We start from the raw sequence: 21162 nt of genomic DNA on the forward strand, positions 1-21162 counted from the left end.
CAGTCCCAAAATATCGTCACCTTTGACATCCCAACTGTCTGGAGCCTTCCAGGTTCCAGTAGCTGGTTTTTCGTCGGAATTGCCAACTCGAGAGTCGACGACAGAATTTGATGATGGTGTTTTTTTTGTATTGGATCCGCTCCGGAAGGACGTCTGGTTCTGGAGTTTTTGTAGGAGATTTTAAAATATCGTGCATTTCGTCCAAGTTCATGTCGAGAGCAAATGCATTGGAATCGTGGTGGGTCGTGGTGGGTTCCTCCTGGGTGGATTGTCGGCGTTCTGTCAACGATGGAATGCGGAACTTGTGTTTAGACAGAGACGACGAGGCCGAGCTTGCGCTCTTACGGTTACCAGAACCGGTAGAAGCCATGGACGTGGAACGAGGAGGATTAGCCGAGGTCAGAGCCATCAGATCGTGGCCCGATTCATCCGAGTCAAACCGAAGACGATCAGAAGGTTCCGAGTCCTTGCGACTCGAGTAGATCAACTTGCCCAAAAGTCTTGTGCCTCTCTTCTTGAATCGTGGCTTGATGGGCTGTGAGAATGGTGGGATATTGTGGCCACCCAATGGGCGCCGGTTGGCGTGGAACCCATGGTAGTCATCTTTTACCTGAGCATTACCATCGTTTTTCGGAGATATCTCGTTGATTTCAGCGGGAAGTGCTACCACCGATGACCGTGGGCTGTAATCTTCCTGGCCACTGCCATTTTTGGGAGAATTGGCTGAGCCGGTTGGGGTATTGAAGTAGTCTTCCGAATGATCGTCGGCCGTTAAATTGGCTTCTCCGGGACCTGAGGACTCCTTGTTTGGACCCGACAAGCTGGAATCACGAGGTTTCTTCTCTTTGCGTAGAAAAGACATGTAACGGTAAATTTGACAAAATTATACAAAGATGGAGAAAACCAGAAAAATAAGGCGACGGTTTCTTCTTAGGGGTTTCGAGACTTAAACTCGATTTTGGAAGCTTTTCTGTATACAATTCGGCTTCAGGAAGCGAGATCAATGGCAATTCCAAGTATTAATTGATAAACCCCTTTGGCTATGCAAGCATTGGCTTGACTCAGAATAGTGGAGTAGGCAAAAAAATCGAGCCTAGAGCTTTGCCTGCACACCGGCCGCCAAACACAGGCCTGCGCTGTTCTGCGCCGCACATCCACCCTCGTTTCCCATTTGGGAGAGAATTAGACGAACAAATCACTTCGATGTCGGAGTCGTCAAGGACGATCAACCACAAGCTCAATGAGCTTTTGAGCAAAAGTACGTGTTTTCTAGGCAGTAACATGAACTAAACTAACCAAGATAATATCTCCAAGACCAAACTCGATGCCAGCACCGCTTTGGCCTACGCTAGTGTTCTCAAGACCAACATTCTTGGAAAAGACAAACAGGAAAAAGTCAATAGTATAGTGGTTTTGGCCAAGCTTTTGGACTGTATTTTGGGCAGTGAATCTGTATCCAATGAGTTTTCCAAGGTGTTGGATCACACTGTATTTTCCACGTTATTTTCCATCGTTTCAGCCCATATGTCTACTGAAACGTACAAGGCGATTTTGAAAATTCTGGTAATTTTGATATCTGGGTCCATTTTCCGGTCCAAGACAGACTCGATAGACAACTACCTACCACTCTACGAATCGTTGATTGAATATTTGGACGTCATTGACATCATGACCCAAAAACTCTATTTGCAAGATAATAAGATCACATACAATTCGATCAAGTTGGTGACCGATTTGATCAACAAGTCCCTTTTATGTGGCTACGATGGTATCATTACTCTTGCTGGTCGTTTGAAGCATGTTACCTTCTTCAGTACTGTTGGCAACTTGATTGAAACTGACGACAAGTCCATTCTTGACTCGATCTCGCACTTGAAAGTCGCCTATTACAGCCTCAACGAGTACCTCAATGCCACCACATTCGACCTTTCTATTAAGTCGCATCAAGTGATGCTTAATAACCTCTTCATTTTTTTGGAGGTATCCCTCAATGAGTACGGAACTCCTGCCACCACTGAAGAGTACGTCAAGGCCGGATTCACCGAAGATCCCAGAAACTTTGTGGTGCAAAACTTTACCATCTTGCTTGCCATGGACTTGAAGATCTTTGTCAAGGACCCCAATTTCACGTTCAAGAAGCGGTTTCACGAAGAATTGATGATGAGCGACCATAATAGAACATTCCCACTCTTCTTATTCATACAAAAGGCCACCGACATGTGGTTACAAATATTCCATCTGAAAGACCAGTACCCCCACATCTACTCCTCCATTTTGAGTTGGGAGTTGATGATCTACTACACAATGAACAATTGCTTAATCTTATGGCAGGAGACGAAGTCCCGGTTGGAAAATCCACTGGATATCGATAGTATCATGGAGCTCTTGGAGGCTCAGGTTAGCCAGTTGAACGAAGACTTGGGTAAGGGCAACAAGTCTGTGGAAGAATGCTTGGATCTCACAACAAAGGACCTTGAAACATTGCGCCAAGTTCAGATCCAAAAGATCAGCGACGCTCATTCATCAAAATGGGCGAGTAGACTTGTGGAGTTTGACCTGGTGTTAGCAAGAGAAGTCATGGACTTTGTATGTGAACAACGAGTGGTACAATTACTCAAAGGATCGTGGGTGTACACCGAGTCGTATGGAGAGCAAATGCTCAGAAGTAACTCGAGTCATCTGGGAGTGGGCAACAAGTACTACTTCATCATGTTGGCGCCTAATAGAAAATTTGTCTATTACAAAGAGTTTGTGGAAAAATCGTTGGTGAACCCAACCTACGAAGATATGGAAGAGCAAGCTATACCGTTGGCTGACATTGTTGACTTCAAGGCGTCGAAAGCAGGCGAGCATGTTGGTGAACTGGATAAGAAACAGAACAGCATGTTGGTGTCTGTCAAAGGAACCATTTCTCATGAAAATATCGTTTTGATTGGAGCCAAGGGTCGGCATTTGCTCTCGTTCTACACCGATACACAAGTCAGTAAGTACGTTTGGTTGGATGGTCTCAAGATGTTGAAAGGAATGTGGGCCGGAAGACTATCGGACGACACCGAGAAGCAGGTTGAGGCATTGATAGAAATGAGAAAAAATACCCAATTGTTGGATTTGGAGCACAAAGCCATTGGAGGAGAATTGGAATACGAGTATGATAGTGACGATGACGATGACGAATTCTATGATATCAAGGAGCTCGCCAACGTCACCGGTGAGTTCCACTATAAGTAGTTCAGTGAATACATCCAATGCACCGGTACTGTCGTGTAGGTTTTCGCGATGAGCATCGCATATCGCATCTCACCGCATCGACCATGGCGAAGAAGCACAGAGATGATTTCGTGATGACGATCGACAGTGACTCCGAGGCGAGTGATGGTGGAGACTCGGACACAGAGCAGAAGACTGGAGATCTCAATCCTGATTTTGTGTTTGGGGAAGCCGAAGAGACGGCGTTTACAGGCTGGGATTTGGACCAAAAGGACGTTGCAAATCACAAGGATGTAGACTTGGATGGCATTTTGCGTAGTAAGGGAGGTCTTCTGGGCATGATAGATGGCGAAGAAGAAGAACAAAAAGAGGAAGAAGAAGAAAATGAAGATAATGCTGAAGATGAAGAAGAAGTTAATGCTGGCGAAGACGATGAAGATTTGGCCATGGATGGATTTGGTATGGGAGCCGAACAAGAAGACGACGAAGAGGAAGAAAATAGTGAACAAGAAAACGAGCATGAAGCAGAGCTGGAAGACGAACAAGAACAAGAGATTTCAGAAAATGACGAAGACTCTGCTGCTGCCATTGCAGAGTTTTACGAAGAGTCCAAGACCACAGAGAAGATTACCTCCTTTCAGGCTCTTCAGTTGTCTCGTCCACTTCTTAAAGGTGTGGGTAACTTGGGATATACTGTGCCTTCTGCCATTCAAGCAGCATCTATTCCAATTGCAATGATGGGAAAGGATATAGTTGCTGGTGCCGTAACAGGTTCCGGTAAGACGGCGGCATATCTCATTCCCATAATAGAGAGATTGATCTATAAACCAGCTGCCGTTTCGGCGACAAGAGTTATAGTGTTAACTCCTACCAGAGAATTGGCCATTCAAGTTTGCGATGTGGGTAAGAAGTTGGGTCAATTCGTCGCTAACCTCAACTTTGGTTTGGCAGTGGGTGGTCTCAATTTGAGGCAACAAGAGCAGCAGCTCAAGTCTCGTCCAGATATCGTTGTGGCTACTCCTGGTCGTTTAATTGACCATATTCGAAACTCTCCTTCGTTTTCTATCGAAAACTTGGAAGTTCTCGTGATGGACGAAGCCGATAGAATGTTGGAGGAAGGATTTCAAGTGGAATTGACGGAAATTCTCGAGTTGATTCCCAAGCACAAGAGACAAACCATGCTTTTTTCTGCTACCATGAACACAAAAATCCAGGATTTGATCCAATTGTCGTTGGACAAACCCGTAAGAATCATGGTGAACCCACCCAAGCAAGCCGCCTCCAAACTTGTGCAAGAGTTTGTGCGTATACGTAAACGTGAGCATTTGAAACCAGCATTATTGTACCACCTTTTGCGGTTGGTTGACCCTCAGCAACAAAACAGAATTGTTGTTTTCGTTTCCCGGAAAGAAATGGCCCACAGACTCAGAATTGTTCTTGGTCTTTTGGGTATGAAGGTTCTGGAACTCCATGGCTCATTGACTCAAGAACAACGGTTGCAAAGTGTCAAGGATTTTAGGTCTCTTGCCGTGCCAGTACTTATCTGTACGGATTTGGCTGCCAGAGGTTTGGATATCCCCAAGATTGAAATAGTCATCAACTTCGATATGCCCAAGACCCATGAGATCTATTTGCATAGAGTTGGTCGTACCGCTCGTGCTGGACGTGAAGGTCGGTCGATAACGTTTGTTGGAGAATCCAATCAAGACAGGTCTATTGTAAAGGATGCTATCAAATCGCTCGAAGAACAGAAGAATGGTAAAGCGGTGTCCAGGACAGTGGACTGGAAAAAAGTGGAGGAATTGAATAGCATCGTTGAGTCGAAAAAGGACACCATTGATGAGGTTCTCGAAGAGGAAAAACTGGCCAAAGAAATTTTGCAAGCGGAAATGCAATTGGAAAAAGCAAGCAATATAATGAAGCACGAGAAGGAAATACACTCGCGTCCTAAGAGGACATGGTTCCAATCAGAACAAGAAAAGAAACAGGCACAACGAACCCCGGTAATGCAGCTGTTGACCAAGCATGGAAAGAAGGTGAATTCCAAAAAAAGGAAGGCTCACGAAGAGAGAAAGGAGGAAAAGAGATCATATAAAAAGACCAAGAGTGACAGATCAGCTCCCAAAACGAAAGCCAAGTCAAAAAAGAGAAAGTAAAGGGAGGTGAAAATTAAGAGGTTGTGGTAAAGGTTAGAGAAGACAATATACTTTTAGTCAAAAACGTAATGTAAGTTGGTGTTGTTGATGCATTCAGTAATCTTCATAAAAGCTCCCTCTACCTTGGAGTTTTATTTATACTTTTATCTTGTCCCCTTTTCTCTATTCTCGTTTCTTCTCATTTCTCGTTTCTCATTTCTCTATTTTAAACTTCTGCGCGCATTTTCAAGTCATGTTCTTAACGTCAGGCTACCATCGGCTAGTCAATGGAAACTATGCCACCGATATAAATAATCCTTCCAAACTTCTTTTCCAGATAATTTTGCTCCAATGCTTTTATTATCTCACAGCATTGGTGATCTTTTATCTTTTTGCATCGTTGGATGGGCTTGAGTTTTCCGTCGACTGGATCTTTCTGTGGGAAATTGTTTCGCTGGAAAACACCATGGGACTCACCCTATTTGTTCTTTGGCTTTTTGACTCGTTGTTGTGTGTGTTATTTGTGACTTTGGTTGTTGGAAGGTCCAAGTTGGCATGGGACTTTGCATTGACCATCCATATTATCAACTTGATCATTGTTTGGGTTTACACCAAAGAATTTCCTCAAAGCTTGCTCTGGTGGTGCTTACAGGTATTGAGTGGTGTGGTGTTGATTAGCTTGTCTACTTACATGACACGATGGAAGGAATTGAGGACTACGTTTTTTGATAATATGCTCGAACAACAGGAATTGGGTCAAATGCCGGGAGAATCTATAGAAATGTCCAACATCAAGTAAAAGACGATCTACTTCCAGTACTTGGTCGCTGCTACCTTGAACTCGCCTATCAACTCAATGTCGTCGCTGCTTGTACCAACTTGGACTTGGTAGTCGCCTTTTTCAGCACACCAAGCTTTTTGGTATTCGTCAAAAAATGAGATTGAGTCACTCATCGCCATGTCTAGATGGACTGTGACCTTCTCTCCGGGTTTCAAGTACACTTTCTCGAATCCCTTCAACTCCTTGACTGGCCGAATTATGGTGCTGTTTTGTGGGGCAACATATACCTGTACCGTTTCAGAACCTGCAACTTGGCCCACGTTTTCCACATCCACTGTAACTTTCAAGTTGTCCTGAGTATTGACTTTGAGGTTGGAGAAGACAAACTCAGAATACGATAACCCAAATCCGAACGGGAAGGCGACTTGTTTCTGCAATTTCTCGTAATAACGGTACCCAATAAAGACATCTTCGCCATAGAGCACCCTTCCTTTCTCTGTCCGGAAATTGAGGAATGTTGGGTTGTCCTGAACTTTCAATGGCCATGTCAAGCTTAGTTTCCCACAAGGATTGAAGTCGCCAAATAAAACGTCTGCTATGGAGTTTCCAGTTTCATTTCCACCGTACCAGGCTTGGATCACTGCAGGAGCCTTTTTAATCCAAGGGAACTCAACTGGAGTACCTGATTGGTTGACCACAATTGTATTGGGATTTTCGGCCAATACTGCTCTCACCAAGTCATTGGTACGCCCCGGTAATTCCATGCTGGGACGATCGTAACCTTCACTTTCCCATTCCTGATTCAAACCAATGCAAAGAACAACTTTGTCGACACTTTTGGCAATGGAAACTGCATTGGCAATTTCCTCATCAGCGTCAATGACTTTGGCAAACCCAAACTGAATTCCGCCTCCACCAAATGGTGGTGAGCCTTCGGATTTGATGGTGGAAGTAGGAATTGACCCAAATTCAATTTTGAGATTGTAGTCGATTCCTGCCTCAAGAATTATTGTATCTTTGACCTCGATGGTTCCTAAGTTGGTGAACGAAGGTCCCCGTACTTGATTCACAGAGTTGTCGATTACAAGCTTGTCATTGATGAAAAGCTTTGCTGTGCCCCATACAGCGACTCCAAATTCATATGCTCCAGATTCCTCAACCTTCAAGTTTCCCTCCACATCTATGTAGTATAGGTTGGAGTGAAGGTCAGGATGATGGTAGTCTGCCAAGAAAATTCTAGAGTCCAGAGTGTTTATTTCGTCAAACTGACTCTTGCGGTCCACATCATGATAAAATTTCATATTATAACCCACCTCGTGCGTAACTGGATTGACCAATCTTTGAGCAAGAGGAGGAAGCTTTTGATGAGCATACGCACCCACAGTATATGGAGGTTGATGATCCAATTTGCTGCAGATTCCCTCGTACGGAGTCACAGTATAATATGCCTTCAAGGCAGCAGACCCACCACCGCAGTACGCTGCATACTTTGCGTTGGGTCCAATAACTGCAATTTTCTCAGAAGACTTCAATGGAAGCATTCCTTCGTTTTTCAACAAAACGATGGACTCGTTTGAAATCTTACGAAGGAAAGCTGCCGTTTCCTTTGTGTTGTTCAAGGTATCTTCCTTTCCATTTTCTGGAATTCCTGATTGACTGGCGTAACTTATCAACTTTAAGATATTTTTCACCCGGTGATCGATGTCGTTTATGTGAAGCTCTCTGGTCTGCACCATATGGCCCATTGTAGCGTTGTCACGAAAACGAGTCGGACCTGGCATCTCCAAGTCTAGACCTGCCTCAATTGCTTCTTTGGACGTGTAGGTGCCCCACCAATCCGACATGATAGTTCCATCATACTTCCACTCGTCTCTCAAGATATCAAGCAAAAGGTGTTTGTGGTGAGAGACATGAATTCCATTGACTTTGTTGTACGATGTCATCAATGCTTTTGGATTGGAATGCTTGAGTGCCAACCGAAATGGCTCAAGGTATATTTCTCGAAGAGCTCTTTCCGTCATTACAGAATCACTGGCTTTCCTCTCGTGTTCCAAGTCATTTGCAACATAATGTTTTATGGTTGCGGCTACCTTTTTGCTTTGAATTCCATTGATTATGGCTGCTGAAACCAAACCAGCTAAGTGAGGGTCCTCGCTGAAAGACTCAAATCCTCGCCCACCTAATGGGCCCCTTTGCATATTGGTAGTGGGTCCCAAAAGAACATGAGCACCTTTGTGTCTTGCTTCCACACCCATCATTTCTCCCACCTCATAGAGCAATTCCTTGTTGAAAGTTGCTGCTAATCCAGTGCCACAAGGAAAACAAGCTGCTGGAACACTATCAAAAAACTTTGTTCCCCGGACTCCATTGGGACCATCACTGGTGCGAATCGAAGGTACATTAAGTCTTGGAATGGCATAAGTATGCCAAAAATCGACTCCTGACAAGATGTGGATCTTTTCGTCAAGAGTCAATTGCTGCAAAACCAGATCGACATTCATCTAATTGATCAGTTAGTAAGAATTCGTTATTAAATAGGCAAGTTGTTGCGAGAATTTTTGCAGCAATTGCGGGGCATATCGACAAATCGGGAAGGTTTTCCGGGTGCGTACCAAGAAATAGGGTATGCGTATATTTTGTTGGTAACAACATATTTACTTCATCACTACACAGGCATTCACCAATTGAGTCTAAATCTAATACTATACAAGTTGGTGGGCTCGGTACGAAAGGAAAAAGCTCGAGCACGCCCAATTCCACTTCCCTATTCAAATGGTATTAGTACAATATTGTAATAGTTCTATTCTTCATGGTTACCAGCTGATTACATGACTACCGTCGCAAGCGCTTGCATTCAGTCAAATTTTGATATGTTATTTTTATTCCAATATTTCCTCATCGCTGATCAGTGGTATAATTTCGCAGCCAATTGTCAAGTCGCGGGTGGGCGAGTCAAAACCAGTGGTGAAGTTAGAGGAAATCATTTTGGAGTACGTTGGCTAAAGAATATAGAAGACCAAATTGAGTTGCAGTATACAGTACTTTGCGGTAAGTACGCTCCAAGAAGTGAATTTCGCAACCGGTGATAATAACGGTTTACCGCGAACATTTTTCAATTTCAGCCTATTTACAAAGGTTTTGATGGGTCAAGCACAAACTCGTTATTTGAGAGACGTAGTTCCATCTCATAATCAGGCTGAAATTCGGTGTATAGGGTTTCGTGGTCACCATTGATAAGCTCAGTATAGGCTGCTTCTTTATCCCCTATGATTTTCTTGTTGCCCTTGTCTGCAGCATCTACCAAAAGTTGCGTTTGGCAACTTTTTTCCATCAAGGTGAACAAATAAGCCGCTTCGTCGACCGTTTTGCCCACAGTGATGAGGCCATGATTGGCAAGAATCGCACCTTTTCCGGTTCCGATGGCATGAGCTATTGCTCGTCCTTCTTCAGCCTCCACTGCCACACCGCCAAAGTCTTCATATACTGCATGGCTCTTGTAGAATGAGCAAACGTCCTGGTTAATCATTTCCAACGGTTTACCAAAAGCAGAGTAGGCTTTCCCATAAACGGAGTGAGTATGGCAAGCAGCATTAACATCGGGATTAGCCTTGTGCAAGGCGGAGTGGATTGCAAAACCGGCAGCATTGATAGCGGTCTGAGCACCACCATCTAGAATATTTCCGTGTTCATCCACGTGAACCAAGTCGGATGCTCTAATTAAACCAAAGTGCATACCCAATGGGTTGATCCAAAAGGTTGTTGGGTCGACTGGGTCTCTGACTGAAATGTGGCCGGCAGTGCCCTCACCGTATCCTTTTCTGGAAAAAACCCGAAACGCTCCGGCCATATGATTCAACATCCACTGTCTTTCCTTCAACTTGTCTTCAAAAGTTGGTAACTGATAGGGATGAGCTTTGCCCAACGCAATGTTATGAGAACCTCTTGCAGCAACCGCACTTCCTGTGGTGGTGCTCATTGGCACTGCTGTAGATTTGGAAACTTCTAAAGTGGTCGTTGCTGACATGATTGCTTAAGCCTTGGGCTGCTTCTGCTTAAATACCAAAGATGTGATGTCTAGGTATTAGCCGAAATACAATCATGTTATCCATGTGCATTGCCTCATTCGGTTTAGTCGATTTTTCGCGAGTCTTTTGCTAATCTCTTAATTGGGCGGCGCCATGCAGGAAAATTCATCTCGTCATATCGGAGATTCAGTTCCATATCCTCAAATACGCAGTTTTTTGCGCCCAAAACTTATCAAATGTCTTCGGAAAACCACCTTTGATAAGGGCTCGTTGGCGATGAAGCTGCGCAACAATTGTAGAATTATATGCAACACGATAAGCGCACGTTACCTAATTGGGAACAAATAAACTTCTAGTGACGTTGATGAAAACCAAATGTCAGTTATAAAGACAGTGATATCACGTCTTGGTGCTCAGGATTTGCTATGTCTCAACCGGTCACGACCACACTTTCGATCTCGTCTTTTGTATCTAAAAGACGGGAAGAAGCACTAAAGAAGGATCATATAATTTCAATTGAACAAGTCGCTGATGATAGTCTATCTGGTCAAGATCCCGAGGTTGTCAGAGGCTTGAAGGCCCGTCACATTCAATTGATTGCTCTTGGCGGTGCCATAGGTACGGGTTTGTTTATTGGCTCTGGAAGCGCTCTTAGTACATGTGGACCAGCTCCGCTACTAACGTCGTACTTGGTGATGGCTACGTGTGTTTGGCTCGTGATGAATCAACTAGGAGAGATGGTTATTTTCCTTCCACTCTCTGGCGAAGCCTCGACTTATTCGTTGGCAAAAAAGTATCTCAATCGGCCACTTGGTTTCACAGTAGGTTGGAATCTCTTTTATGCCCATGCAATGGTGGCACCTAGTGAAGTGACTGCTTGTGCTCTCATCATGTCATATTGGACAGATGCTAATTCAGCAATTTTCATTTCAGTTTTTGGCATCACAACGATTATCATCAACTTCCTTCCAGTCCGGTACTTCGGAGAAAGCGAGTTTTGTGTTGCTATCATCAAGATTTTATGTATCACAGGTTTGATCATACTAGGAGTTGTTATTTTCTTTGGTGGTGCACCAGATCAACATGGCGTACTTGGATTTCATTACTGGAAACACCCTGGGGCTTTTGTTGAATACCTAGTTCCGGGAAACACAGGACGATTTTTAGCCACATGGACTGCGATTGTAAAGAGTGGTTTTGCTTTTGTATTGACTCCCGAAGTTCTTGCTTCATGCGCAGCCGAAGCACAGAATCCTCGTCGATCTATGCCTAAAGCCTTCAGCAGAGTGGTCTATCGTTTGATCTTCTTCTACGTGTTCGGAGTGCTCATTGTTGGAATCATCGTTGCATCTAACAACAAGAGATTGATGAACGCTATTGCTGCCGGTGAGTCTAGTGGCGCAGCATCTCCGTTTGTAATAGGAATTCAAGAGGTGGGTATAAAGGTTTTGCCCCACATTATTAATGCTTGTATCTTGACAAGTGCTTACTCCGCTGGTACAAGTCAGCTCTATGCAGCTTCCAGATCACTTCATTCCATGGCACTCAACGGCGATGCGCCAAAATTTTTTGCAACGTTGAACAGATGGGGTATACCGTATTTCAGCGTGGCAATATCGTCGTTATTCGTGTTCTTGGCCTACCTTAACTGTTCCCAATCTAGCTCCACTGTGTTCAATTGGCTCTCTAATATAGTGTCAATCTCTGGTTTCATCAGTTGGATGTTTGTTGCTATGTGCTATTTAAGATTCAGGACAATAATTGATCACCAGGGCCTTAACGAAAGAGTTCCGTATAGGTTTCCAGGTATGAAGTACTTTGCCTATTTTACAGGCTCATTCTTTGGAATTTTGGCTGTTACAAATGGATTTTATGTGTTCTTTCCTCAAAATTGGTCAACCAGCAACTTTTTTGCGGCATACATAACGATTCTTTTTGTGGCCTCCTTGTACATTGGATCATCGGCGTACTACAGGGTGTGGAGGTTTGTGGACCCTCTGGATGTCAATATTTCTGAGCAACTTTTGCGAGTTGAGGCAGAGGAGAGAGAAGTGACAGTTCCGGCTCCCACTACAATACTCGAGAAAGCTTGGCAATATGCCTTCTGAATGCAATGTTGCTTCATTAGAAATCATTTGGGAGGTCGATATATAGTGTATTCACTCGTTTACTTCGTCATGTAATTATTTTTGGTATTTTTCCACGCAAAGAAAACGACTACAAGCAATTTGCAACGATAAAAGTTTTACTCGCTCTTTTCTCTTTGAAATCTGTATTTCCTAATTAATCGAACCGACCTCATTCTTGAAGCTTGGAAAGTTCAACTGCTCATAGACACCGTCGTAGAGTCTGTCATTCACCATGGAGCCTCTAAACTTTAAAGTTGTAGTGTCAATTAACTCTTCATTCAAGTCTTTTATGTTGTCAACCCCCAAAAGTTTCATGTTGTTCTTTACTTCTCCCTCCAAAAGCAGAACTAGTTTCAACACACCTTCTTCGCCATATCCTGCCATGGCATATAAGAATGGACGTCCCAAACCCACCCCTGTAGCTCCAAGACAGAGGGCTTTAACTATATCTGAACCCCTGCGGATTCCACCGTCAATGTAGATCTCGATTTTATTATCAAGGCCTCTTTCTTTGAGCATCTGTTTAGCTTCAGAGAGAACTTCAAGTGGAGGTCTTGAAAAGTCCAATTGTCTTCCTCCATGATTTGACAACACAACTCCACTGATTCCCTTTTCGGCTGCTAGCACAACATCCTCGCCTCTTTGAATCCCCTTCAATGCAATTGGAATGTTTGTGCAAGCTCTGATTCGTTCTATATGTTTCCACGAAAGATTGGAAGGGTAGTCAGTTTTTCCATTATTAGCAGCCGTTGCCAACAGAGCAGCACTAGCCTCGTCCTCGGCCCTTCTCTTCGAGTCTTTCTCTCGGTTACCTAAATCTGCCAAGTCAACATTGATAAAAATTGCTTTCACCGTTTTATACTTTTCTATTTCTTTAATTCTGTTTTCGAGGTTGGCCCAACTCTTTGTAAGTGTCGAAATGCAATTGATACCACTGGTTCTGGTCTTCAGGGACACTCTGAAAGAACTCATCTAAGGAGTAAGACATCAACATGGGCACCATTTGCATGATATTCGACTTATACGCCGCTTGTTGCAATACTTTTTCTCCCAAAGGATGAGCAAACTTGGAGCCAGCGAAGGCAGTTATGTATATTGGTAGATCGACCTTTGTGCCCATGAGCGAAGAAGATGTGTCGATGGTTGTAGAAGTTTCCTGAAGAACCTTTGGCCGGAAGTACACCCGGCTATATGCATAGTGATTCTCTCGTAAGGAAAATTCGTCTGAGCTACCAGTTGCATAGTAGAAGTAGGTGGATTTTGGAAGAACTTTTTTGGCCACATACTCGAAATCTGAAAGATTGAATATTTCTCCTAATGATGGCTTGTTAGCAACATTTCCAAGAATGGCAGCTTCCTCAGCAGTAATTTCTTCCTCAAACTTGCCTTGGAGCGCACCAAGGTACACCAAGTATGGCAGCATTTTTTCTAGTGTTTCTTGTGAATGCATTTGGAAGAAACTTTTCGAAGCATCACCACCGGCTACCAGAAGGATCCTAGAAATGCCACCAGGATGAAGTTCCAAGAATTTTGTAACGTCATAAACATTCCCATCAATACTGATCCAGCAATCGTCGGCCTTGTTATGCTTTTTGACTTCGTGAACCAGAATCAAACTGGGTGAATCGCATTTGATTTCGTCCTCTACTCTTGAATAAAGGAAGTATGACTCAACGGTAGCAGCGACGGAAAAGAATAGAAACTTTATTCCATGAAGTCTCCAGTCTATGTTCATGAATCTTTGCTTCGAATAGGTGCCGAAGGATCTGTAGCCAAAAAGTGTTTGGGGCTTTGGGCAACCATTGGCGACACCCACGGAAAGTCCCCGGCTAATTTTGAACCCTCTTGATACTTGCTTGGAAAAGGATGCAAATAGTGGCATAATTCTGCCTTTTGGCTTCGTTTCAACTGACCATCGGCCTTATATCGTCGATGTTGATCGAGTCTTATCGTATCGTAAATTGCCTATTACAGAAGAATGCTGCGGATCTGCTAGTTTCGCATACAATTGCCGCGCGATAGGCACAGATAATCCGGCTGACACAAACGGAGAATCGCGACAGATAAGGCTGCATGTAATGTCTACATTGTTTATGGTGGAATTTTCTATGATCAAAATTCAGAACCAGATAGCAGCCAATTGAAAACGTTACAATGCTGATATATGTTGTTGTCCCATAAAATTGTAGATACATTTTCAAGCTTTCGGTAAAATGCTTATTCCTCTGAAAAAAATACGAAGAGGCTAATATGACAATTAGTCAAAATTTAGAAAAATCGTAAAATAAACTATTGCATCTACCAGATACCAGCAGCAGAAGCTGCGTGTACCACTAAGGCTCTAACAGTACTAAACAGTATTAACGACTACAACTCGCCAAGTTTCTGCAAATCTTGTTGCACTTCGGCAACACTTGAAAGAAGAGTCGATACAATGAATTCAACGTCATCTTCATTGATGATGAAGCTGGGTGCAACGCTGACATGATCGCCCTTTTTTCCATCAATAGTGGCGCCCAATCCCATAGCAGTCATACCATTCTGTAAGCATTTCGCAGCCACCTTTCCACCAACTCCCAAGCTGGGTGGAAATGGCTCCTTTGTATTTCTGTCCTTGACAATCTCAATAGACCAAAAGCCCCCCAAACCTCTGACATCACCGATGATCTTGTACTTGGCAGATGCTGCTCTCTCTTTAAGGGTGTTGCCCAAGTGAGTGCCCATAGTGTACATGTTCTTTCTCAACCCCATTTTGGCGATTTTCTTCTGCACCGCCAAGGCAACTCTACAGTTGAAAGAATGTTGGTGGTATGTTTGGGCACCAGCAATGGTAGCTGAACCCTCGGCAAAAACTTTTTTAACCTTAGGTGAAACCAAAACTCCAGCAATGGTAACATAGCCAGAACCCAATGTCTTACCTACCGTCTGAATATCAGGCCCAGAGAAATCTGGGAAAGATTCCCAACAATTCAATCCACCAGTAGCGGAAGCTCTTCCAGTTCCGCACATAACCTCATCCAACCATAAGAGAATTCCATACTTGTCACACAACTTTCTCAAACCCGCGAGATAACCAGGAATGGATGGAGCGGTACCGTAGGTAGATCCAGAAAGGGTTTCACAAACGAAAGCCGCAATCTTGTTAGTTCCGTACTTAATGAACGTCTGTTCAACTTCTTCCAACAATCTATCATTGTATTGTTCAAGTGTTTCATTCTCTAACAAGCCACGGTATGGATAAACCTGGGAAACTTTTGGAGTCTGTTCTTCAGGCAAAATGATATCCTTATAAGGAGCCTGTCTAGCAGAGTGTCCCAAAGACAAAGCACCAATGGTATAGCCATGATAAGACTGCTTGCGACTAACAAAAATGGTTCTTTCTAATTCCCCTTTTTCCTGATAGTACTGTCTAACAAGTTTCATGGCATTTTCATTGGATTCTGATCCAGAGGAAGTCCATAAGGCAGCAGCAAAGGCACCTTCAGGGGATTCATCAATGTAGAATTTAGCCAATTCTTCAGCATAATAGTTGGTCAAAGAAGCAGGGAAAGAGTATGTGCAAGCTTTTGCAGCTTCTGCCATTTCTTGAACGATATCCTCATCATGGTGGCCTAAAGCACAAACAGCAGCACCGCCCACAGCATCAAAGATCCGCCGTTTCTCTTTTGTATCTGGATCTTCAACGAGAAGGTAGTTTCCGTCACCACCAACTACCATGGGGAGGTGTTTGGTGACATTAGCAGAAAACAACAAGGAAGAGTTTTGGACAGTCATGATGCTTGGACCTTAGATTGCAGGTCCCCTTTTATGGCATGTATTCGTAGCGGTGCATTCTGTCGCATATTGCCCTTTTGGGAGATTCCGACGATAGCATAAAAGGAGATGAAGAATGGTCCGACGGTTAGTGTATCGGCAAATACCATGTTCGGTTGAAATAACAGATAACTGAAGGACACAAAACATAAAGCTGAGCATAAATTGTCCAGTACACAACAATCATATCTCAAATGCATGCTTATTCTTGCTCTGTAATCTCGCGGCTCAATTTGCTGCGGATAAATTACGAGGGGGTGCAGCCGCACCACTGCGAAGTTTCCCGAACTATAAATGGACCCAAGAAGATAGAACGCCCACTTCAAAAATTTAGATAATTGAGATGAAACAAGTTACTTGGGAACAAGTTGGTCAAAAGTTCAACCCAATTCTTTCACCCGCCTATATATCTAATGGTCTTGTACTTTCGTCAGGAAGCGTTGGTGTCAGAAGTGATGGGGTAGTTGCTGAAACCGCCGCCGAACAAACTACCTTGGCTATCGAAAATATGAAGACCGTTCTTGAAAAATCGGGTTCCAATTTGAATAAAGTTGTGAAAGTATTGCTCTTTATTACCGACGAGAAGGACTCGAAAGTTGTGAATGAAGTATACCATAAGTACTTTCCACATCTGCCTGCAAGGTCTTGCGTAATAGTCAAATTCCCAAGCACAAGCCTCAAGGTTGAATTGGAATGTGTGGCAGAAGTTGTTTAAACAACGAATGTCCACGACGTATGTAGCCCATAACTGAATAAATGTAATGGCCATATATTGTCTTCCGCATTTCTAGCTACAGCGTGGAGCCAAGCTGAAGGCAAGTAGAAGATATGGTAAGAAAATGCATTGTGTGCTATTCAATGATAAACACGGATGATTGCACCAATTGAACTTATAGATGAAAAATTTGCGTATTCTTTGTCGTCTTCCCTACATTTGTATGGATCGTTTGCAGCCTCTGGGACTGCATACACACCTATACTGGAACATCCAACTCTGCCTATTAATTGGTCTTACAAGTATGCTCGTGATACTCTCATTAAGACTGATACGCTATTCCGCTTGCTTCCCCATGGCCTATCTATTGTGATTTTTGAGCATCTAAAATCTGTCCTACTGTATCGATGACCGATTCTCTCAAAGAGATGAAAGGAAACTCGAGTAGCTCCATCGTTTTTGTGTTGTCGATCCTTGCCAACTTTGAGGTGATACTGGGTCCAGTTCCAACTTCGCCGACGGGTAATCTTTCAGATAATTGAGGAAAGGTTGCGTTTAAAATGTCCAATACGTCTTGGGCAGCAAATCTTCCACTGGTCATAAGAAGTCTCTGGTTCACCAAAGTCTCCCTCTCAAAACTGATGATGTGTGCCTTTGCGACGTCTCTTACATCGATAAAAGTCCCCTTACTGGGAGGCAATTCATCATCTTTACCCAATTTCAAAACCTTGTTGATTAATTCGCAAGAAGTATTCAACTCATCCTTCACTGCACTGGTGAAAGCTTGAGGACCGAAAACAAATCCTGGATTCACAGAAGTCAAGGAAAAGGAGGGATTCTTAGATTCCATGAACTCCCAGGCAGCTTTTTCAGCAAAAGTTTTAGAACCACGGTACCCAGAGACGGGATCTTTTTGCGCTTCTTCACGAGTAATATCGTTCCAACTTTGCTCTGTGATTAAGCAGTTGGGGTCAATTTCCATGTGAGAAGCACACACAGCGGCATAGGAGGAAGTAATGACAACCTTTTTTACCTGGGGTGCATTCTTGTGGATTGAATTCAATGCGTTCAAGGTACCATTAATTGCCGGAATAATGAGATCATTTTCCGGATCGGTCGTTTTGAAGTGAAATGGAGAAGCGGTGTGAAGAATAACAGTCACCTCCGGATGACGAGATAATGCTTCATCAAAAGCATTCTCAGGGACAATATCGGGAACAATTTCATATTGAAAATTGTGAGACTTGAGATTTTTTTTCAACTCTTCACCTTTGTCGTAAGAACGCACCGTTCCAACCACTTTGTAACCCTTTTGCAACAATTGGACTACAATATGGGTAGCAATGAATCCAGCAGCTCCTGTGATGAATACGGATGTTGAAGCTGTCATTTTTTTCTGCTTCTGCCAACAACCACCGCCTCTTATATACTCGAAATTTTGATGCGTTACCGATTAGGAAATTAGCGAAGAATCTCAAAACGCTTATTCAAGAAATTTGGCGGATCGGAAAGCGCCCCAATTAGCAATTAGATAATTGTCGGGATATATTCGTTCCTCCTAGTCAGTGTTATCGAAGCAAAACCTTGCTTGAGCGGATGCTGTCAGAAACTGAATAAACGTTCTATTCTAGTCAAAGAATTTCATGATCGTTTCAAACATTTGCATTCACTGGTAAATCTTTCCTGTACACCAGTATACGTGTTTCAGTACACATCTGAATTGGGTTTAACTTCGTCGAGTAATTAGTGCCATTTGTGCATTCTACATCTTTTGTCGTAGATACAGTCGTTCGTAAAGACCAATTACATTACTCTCACATGTTACAAAAGGGCACATATTCATCCTTCCGTAAACCATGCTAATACAGTCAGTAGGCTGGACTCTTCAGTGCCTTTTTTAGCCAATCACATCCTTATATTTTATGATCTGACTACAGCCTCTTCGAACTACTGAAGACTTGCACGTCGGCCAAACGCCTCCATAAATGCATTTCGGCTTATGAGACGTAAGGAGATGCTTTACTGAAATTAGATTGAACACACTACTTTATATTGCAGCCATTACTCGAAGGTGGCATATTATTCGTCTATTTATCCGCAGATCGATTACGCGATTGCGCATAGATAGGAAAAGCTACAACAATTCCGATTAGAATGAGGTCGAGGACAGTGCTCGTAATCTTATAGATACACGATTTTAATAAAAATTAAACGATTGGTGGGTATTGACTTGGCACATTTTTATGTGCTACAGTTGAATAAGTCGCTCCGAACGACTTAAAGGGTTTTTTGGCCCCTTATAGTGATGTTCAATAAGTATTTTTGGCCAATTGATTTTGTGAAAAATTTCCCATTCCTAGTAAAGCTTATCGTCTTTAAGTTATGTGCCCTGCACGTCGCTCAGTATATATTGGAAACGATAGCCGCAAGGGGCCACGATGTTCCAAACATTCAACAAGGGCTCTTTTGAAGCAGTTCAGGATGTTAACACCAAGGATGTCTACCCCATAATATCTAAGGAACAACCTATTGTTTTTGGCACGTCGGGATACAAGAGGATTTTGGGACCGCTTGCAAGATCGTCCAACGGTTGCAAAGAATGTCGATCCAGAAAGTAAGTAGCTAATTCGTGGACAAAAACTTGGTAACCATACTGACAAAGGAAAAAATGTGATGAGGTTCACCCAAAATGTGGATCTTGTACTCTGAGGGGTGTGGTATGTGAATGGCCCGTCGTCCAGGAAAGGAAAAGACGGCGCCCAGCGAAGTATTCCAAGCTTACCACAAATAGAACCTCCAACCCAGAGTCTTTTGAAGAAGACACTGTTCCTACCAAGTTGGATAATGGTCAATTCCTCGAGAAAGTGGGTGCTGCAAACAATATCGAGCTAGAAATCAGTTTGGGACAGACCATGGTCCCCAGCCGCAAGAATCATGGGGCCGGTAGAGGCTCGATACTATCACCTGAGCCTGATTTTGGTTTTGACTTTACTGACTTTGCTGGTACATCTTGTTTTGCGACTCTGAGTCCTCGTCTATATAATTGGCCAGTGCCTCCCATTTTTGATGATTACCTACCACTAATCAAGCAACCTAGTTGGAAATTCCGGGCAAATCTTAGTTCAGAGCATCTTGAGTATCTCGAGTACTATTCCAACTGCTACTGCAGCTCCATATCCATTGGTCTTCTGACCTCGAACTACTTCATAAAGACGTTTTTGCAATTGGCGTCCAGTAACGAAGCTATCATGTACTCTCTAGTGTCGTGGGGATGTCTTATGAAACAATCAAGAGAAGAAGCAAAACCGTACCTCAACAAAGCCGCTAAAATGATGATTAAATACGTCGGGAGCCCTAAGGAACGAGGTAAAGATGAAGTGTTTGCTTTGATGGCCTTTTACTTGATAGCTATCGGGTGGGAGGTTTGCTCAGGCGATACCAAGAATTGGTATGATCTAATGATACAGCTAAAGGACTTGTTTGATGATCATGGGGGCTTCAGTGCTTTACTTCATACTTACATGCAAAACAATGACATCCAATGGCTCATATCAGACTATCAGTTTCATGATATCCTTTCCTCAAAAGCATTGCAAAATGGCACTCTCTTTCCCATGGATGAATACCGAAGTGCCCTCAAAGAGAACTATAGCTATGGTATTGATCCTCTCCAAGGATGTCTTCGTCCTCTCTACTTCATATTAGGGGACATAATTAACGATCAGGTAGCACTCAGAAGAGAATGGGCTGAGATCGAGCAATTAGTACAATCGGCAGCTAGCTCCTCTGAAAGCATGGAACATGCCATTAATAGGCGGCTTGACTTTTACAATAATTGCCAAGCACTCAGTGAAATGTACGAGACCCGGGTGCACAATTTCACACTCGCAGAAAGCTGTACAGCTTCACTTATAACTGACAGTGATGATGTCGAGATGCACATGATGCTTTTCGAGCTTTATTTGAATGTTTGCTTGATCTATATTGGCAATTACATCTCAAAGCTTCCAACAAACTCCGTCAAACAACAAACATTATTGCTCAAATGCCTAAAGCACATCGACTTTTTGCTTGAAACAAGAATGAAAGTGTCATTAACATTCCTGTTGCTAATGGTAGGAATCCTTTGTGTGACACCAGCAGATAGGCATGCTATGGCTCAGAGATTCAAGATGCTCAGACAGAATTATGCTGTGGGAAATGTGTCCAAAATTATAGAGATTGTACACGAGTCCTGGGAACTCAATCCTGATGGCTTGCTGCCCGTTGATTGGGCAGACATAGCTTGCAGCAGAGGATGGGATTTATACGTGGGCTGATCTTTGACGAGAGAAATAGCATATTTCATGAAGAGAGT

The 21162-nt window shown here is 43.2% G+C and overlaps 13 protein-coding genes across 13 annotated transcripts; 6 read left to right on the top strand and 7 right to left on the bottom strand. All coding sequences in view use genetic code 12, as the record gives it.

The window, feature by feature from the left end:
* Positions 1-16: 16 nt before the first annotated feature.
* Positions 17-862, bottom strand: PGUG_03912 (uncharacterized protein; the record flags this gene model as incomplete). Its single annotated transcript, XM_001484481.1, has 1 exon — positions 17-862. The coding sequence occupies one exon, from the start codon at positions 860-862 to the stop codon at positions 17-19; it is 846 nt and encodes a 281-aa protein (XP_001484531.2).
* A 662-nt stretch (positions 863-1524) lies between these two features.
* On the top strand, positions 1525-3228 carry LMO1 (Lmo1p; the record flags this gene model as incomplete). The annotated part of the gene is made up of 1 exon (XM_001484482.1): positions 1525-3228. The coding sequence occupies one exon, from the start codon at positions 1525-1527 to the stop codon at positions 3226-3228; it is 1704 nt and encodes a 567-aa protein (XP_001484532.2).
* A 17-nt stretch (positions 3229-3245) lies between these two features.
* Positions 3246-5363, top strand: DRS1 (putative ATP-dependent RNA helicase; the record flags this gene model as incomplete). Its single annotated transcript, XM_001484483.1, has 1 exon — positions 3246-5363. One exon carries the CDS (start codon positions 3246-3248, stop codon positions 5361-5363), a length of 2118 nt encoding a protein of 705 aa, XP_001484533.2.
* Positions 5364-5595: 232 nt separating this feature from the next.
* Positions 5596-6141, top strand: SYS1 (Sys1p; the record flags this gene model as incomplete). Its single annotated transcript, XM_001484484.1, has 1 exon — positions 5596-6141. The coding sequence occupies one exon, from the start codon at positions 5596-5598 to the stop codon at positions 6139-6141; it is 546 nt and encodes a 181-aa protein (XP_001484534.2).
* An 8-nt stretch (positions 6142-6149) lies between these two features.
* Positions 6150-8624, bottom strand: PGUG_03916 (beta-glucosidase; the record flags this gene model as incomplete). The annotated part of the gene is made up of 1 exon (XM_001484485.1): positions 6150-8624. One exon carries the CDS (start codon positions 8622-8624, stop codon positions 6150-6152), a length of 2475 nt encoding a protein of 824 aa, XP_001484535.2.
* A 626-nt stretch (positions 8625-9250) lies between these two features.
* PGUG_03917 (uncharacterized protein) lies at positions 9251-10147 on the bottom strand (the record flags this gene model as incomplete). The annotated part of the gene is made up of 1 exon (XM_001484486.1): positions 9251-10147. One exon carries the CDS (start codon positions 10145-10147, stop codon positions 9251-9253), a length of 897 nt encoding a protein of 298 aa, XP_001484536.1.
* Positions 10148-10573: 426 nt separating this feature from the next.
* PGUG_03918 (uncharacterized protein) lies at positions 10574-12256 on the top strand (the record flags this gene model as incomplete). The annotated part of the gene is made up of 1 exon (XM_001484487.1): positions 10574-12256. One exon carries the CDS (start codon positions 10574-10576, stop codon positions 12254-12256), a length of 1683 nt encoding a protein of 560 aa, XP_001484537.2.
* Positions 12257-12427: 171 nt separating this feature from the next.
* Positions 12428-13249, bottom strand: PGUG_03919 (uncharacterized protein; the record flags this gene model as incomplete). The annotated part of the gene is made up of 1 exon (XM_001484488.1): positions 12428-13249. The coding sequence occupies one exon, from the start codon at positions 13247-13249 to the stop codon at positions 12428-12430; it is 822 nt and encodes a 273-aa protein (XP_001484538.2).
* PGUG_03920 (FMN-dependent alpha-hydroxy acid dehydrogenase family protein) lies at positions 13152-14159 on the bottom strand (the record flags this gene model as incomplete). Its single annotated transcript, XM_001484489.1, has 1 exon — positions 13152-14159. One exon carries the CDS (start codon positions 14157-14159, stop codon positions 13152-13154), a length of 1008 nt encoding a protein of 335 aa, XP_001484539.2.
* A 485-nt stretch (positions 14160-14644) lies between these two features.
* PGUG_03921 (uncharacterized protein) lies at positions 14645-16051 on the bottom strand (the record flags this gene model as incomplete). The annotated part of the gene is made up of 1 exon (XM_001484490.1): positions 14645-16051. One exon carries the CDS (start codon positions 16049-16051, stop codon positions 14645-14647), a length of 1407 nt encoding a protein of 468 aa, XP_001484540.1.
* Positions 16052-16433: 382 nt separating this feature from the next.
* MMD1 (isoleucine biosynthesis protein) lies at positions 16434-16805 on the top strand (the record flags this gene model as incomplete). The annotated part of the gene is made up of 1 exon (XM_001484491.1): positions 16434-16805. The coding sequence occupies one exon, from the start codon at positions 16434-16436 to the stop codon at positions 16803-16805; it is 372 nt and encodes a 123-aa protein (XP_001484541.2).
* Positions 16806-17169: 364 nt separating this feature from the next.
* PGUG_03923 (SDR family oxidoreductase) lies at positions 17170-18195 on the bottom strand (the record flags this gene model as incomplete). The annotated part of the gene is made up of 1 exon (XM_001484492.1): positions 17170-18195. The coding sequence occupies one exon, from the start codon at positions 18193-18195 to the stop codon at positions 17170-17172; it is 1026 nt and encodes a 341-aa protein (XP_001484542.1).
* Positions 18196-19717: 1522 nt separating this feature from the next.
* On the top strand, positions 19718-21124 carry PGUG_03924 (fungal specific transcription factor domain-containing protein; the record flags this gene model as incomplete). Its single annotated transcript, XM_001484493.1, has 1 exon — positions 19718-21124. One exon carries the CDS (start codon positions 19718-19720, stop codon positions 21122-21124), a length of 1407 nt encoding a protein of 468 aa, XP_001484543.2.
* Between the last annotated feature and the right edge of the window lie 38 nt (positions 21125-21162).

Source organism: Meyerozyma guilliermondii, genomic scaffold, assembly GCF_000149425.1.
Source record: "Meyerozyma guilliermondii ATCC 6260 scaffold_4 genomic scaffold, whole genome shotgun sequence".
Lineage (NCBI taxonomy): Eukaryota > Fungi > Ascomycota > Pichiomycetes > Serinales > Debaryomycetaceae > Meyerozyma > Meyerozyma guilliermondii.